This window comes from Halyomorpha halys, unplaced genomic scaffold (assembly GCF_000696795.3).
Source record: "Halyomorpha halys isolate HHAL.00 unplaced genomic scaffold, Hhal_1.1 Scaffold470.1, whole genome shotgun sequence".
Classification (NCBI taxonomy): Eukaryota; Metazoa; Arthropoda; class Insecta; order Hemiptera; family Pentatomidae; genus Halyomorpha; species Halyomorpha halys.
Window position 1 is genome coordinate 733,935 of NW_027115723.1, and position 2,993 is coordinate 736,927.

Genomic DNA, 2,993 nt, shown 5'->3' on the forward strand with positions numbered 1-2,993 from the left:
AACATATCATTTAATATTCAACCAAATGAAACGAGCCGATATTCATATTCAGTTTATAGTAAAAAGTTATTATTTTTTTAAGATACGTGAGATAAGCGACCAAAGGATGTAACAGTCCTATACTGATTTTGTATTATTAGTTATGTAATAGTTTTATACGCATATTTTAAATTATTTAAACTATTATATGTAAGTAGTGATTAGATCCATGGATTAATAGATTATTTATGAAACGTAATTAAATGGAAACTCATTGTACTAGTTTGAAATTTGGAGGGAGAATATCGGGTGACTCATCAACCCACTGACTGCTGAGCACGTCAGGTTTGAACAAGTCTATAGGTAAACGTCCCTCCGTTTTCTACAGTTACGAATAGTGATAATACGTTAATAAAACCTAGGGAGAAGTTATGCCCTTGACAGTGATGAAGATAAGTTTGTCATCGAATCTAACGTAATAATATTGAGAGAATTCTTTTACAGTGCGCTGTATTCGATATTATTTATTATTGAAGAGGGGATAAGTGAAGGTTATGATGAAATTAGCTATACAGAACCTCCGATTTGAGGTTTTTGATAAATATTTATTTTAATAACATTGGGATAATCAACAGATTCGCATTTGATTTTCTCCTACAGGAGTATTTTATTTAGTCCGAAAATGAAATTTTAACGTTTGAAAGATGTTGACATTAAGAAATATTTTAGTACTGATTTTTATTTCATGTTTTGCTTGTTTTTGTGATTCTGGCAGTTTAGAAGTTGAACAATTACCATTTTGTAATACTGATGACAGCTCTCAAGAATTCAAGAAGTAAGTTAGCAGTCACTTTTGTTTGTTTTTTAATTGCTAACATATTTCCTTGGATTATGCTGCTAATTTGTCATTATGTGTAGATTGCTATTTGTCAGCACCCTCGATGGAAGACTATCAGCTTTAAATATTGAAAAAGGTGGAGCTGAAAAATGGAGTATTACTACTGGTCCGATGTTGTCTTCTAGTATACATACTTTAGAGGTTGGATCTTTTACACAATTATCTAATTGTCTAATTTTTTTTTAAATTCTGGTTTGAACATATAATTCGTCCTTACTGTGGAGTTTTGAAATATTTAATTGTTAAAACTTCAAAACTTACATATAATAGTGGCCAGTAACATTTTTTTTTTTATTCTTCATTGGTATAAAAATAAATTTGAAGTCCTTAAATGCTGTGGAGACTTGAAGTAATTGTAACATTAACTTTTTTCTATTAATTATTAGTTCAAGAAAAATAATTTTCTTTTTTTGGATTAATAAACTGCAAGAGGAGAGTCCTAAGTTTGTAACAAGATTAGAAGTGGCTTATCAAAAAAAAAATAATAATAATAATAAATAAAAATAAATGGTATAAATAATGCAACTTATTTTTCTCTTTTATAAGAATTATATATTAGGGAACAATTTTGGAAAATAAATGTTAATTTAATGATGAAAACTGTTGATCATAAATGACAAATATGCTAATCAAATCTCTTAAGTACTCATTTAGAGTAAAATTGTTTTCCTTGAAATTATAGTTGATATACAGAATAAAACACCCTGGGACAAATTAATTTCATTTCGTAACTCCTTTTTTCTGAGGGTGTTTGTGTGTTGTGTACTGACATACAATGAACTATCAGTTATAGTAATACTTGTATTTAATGGGCTCCCAAAGGGAAGATGATATCTTACTTGGAATGTTTCCGTGTTGGAATGAAAGTTTCCGTTAAGGAGTAAATATGAAATAAAAACAAAAATGAAATGATAGAATTATATACATAATGTCACTTAAGCTATGATACTTAATTATTCTAAAAATAAAAATAAAGCATTTTTCTGGGTACATCTCATCTCGGCCATCATTTTGTTGGGTACATACATAATTTTTTCTTGCTTTGGAAGTTCTTTGGGAATGTTTCTAGAATATGTTGATTTTTTTTGTGAAACTATTTATTTTATTTTCAGTATAAACTTTTCAAGTCCAATAAAATTTCATTTAAAATCGATCTATTTAAGATCAAATGTATTATTATTTTTATTTGTATGAGAACATCAAGTTCATAAATAAAACATTTAGAATCTTATGTTATCGATTTTTTTTTTTCCAAGAATAAAATCCATATAATGTTGTTTGGTAGTAAAATGATTTTTTAGCAATTGGAAATATTACTTAAGGTTTAAAATTAAATTAGTTATTATTATATTGGTAATTACAAAATTGTAATAGAGGGGTTCAATGTGTACCTTTTATGGCTGTTCTCAGTAAAATGGTCTGTTAAGACTGGTTTCCATTTATAGAGTAGGGGGGTGTACATTTAGAGAAGTTTCACTGTGCATCTTCCTAAAACAAGGCATGGTAATTAATACCTTAGTACAGGTATTCACAAATTGCATTGTCCCTTTTAATGAATTAATTTTTTTTTTAATCTCCAAGAAAGCAATCTCTCCCTCCTGGCAATATCTCTGATGTTTAAGTAAACTATTTTCCGCTTATAACACAAAAATTAAACCTTTGATGTGTCGCTTTTTCATTTATTGTCACTCCTGAAGTTTGTAATAAGTATAGCTGATAAGATATTTTTATACAATGACAATATTAATTCAAGCTTTTATGTTTTTACTAATCCATATTTTAATTCAAATATTTATTCTTTTAGCTAACTAACAATGGTCAATTTGTTCGTATGATCCCATCTTTAAGTGGGGGTCTTTATAAGTTTAATGGTGACAGTGTTGAAGCTATTCCTATAACTGCTGATAACCTCTTGAAATCTTCATTTCTGTATTCAGATGATCTTGTTATATCAGGTAATTTGTTAATATTTTCATGATAACTTTAAAAAAAAATGTGAGACAAAAAACTGTTAATTTTCAAAATATACTTTTTTATATTTTATTTTAATCGCAACTGATCCCAACTTTTCTACTGCGATAAAATATTCCCTAAAAGTTAAAAACTAATGATTTTT

At 27.6% G+C, this 2,993-nt stretch overlaps 1 protein-coding gene across 1 annotated transcript in view; it reads left to right on the plus strand.

Annotated features, from left to right (window-relative positions):
• The first annotated feature begins 299 nt into the window (after positions 1-299).
• PEK (pancreatic eIF-2alpha kinase) overlaps positions 300-2,993 on the plus strand; it is a 14,184-nt gene continuing 11,490 nt past the window's right edge. The window contains exons 1-3 of the mRNA XM_014424443.3: positions 300-814; positions 898-1,018; positions 2,682-2,832. Of these exons, the coding sequence (XP_014279929.1) occupies positions 684-814; positions 898-1,018; positions 2,682-2,832 (403 nt within the window). The 5' untranslated portion in view covers positions 300-683. The remainder of the gene's footprint in view (positions 815-897; positions 1,019-2,681; positions 2,833-2,993) is intronic.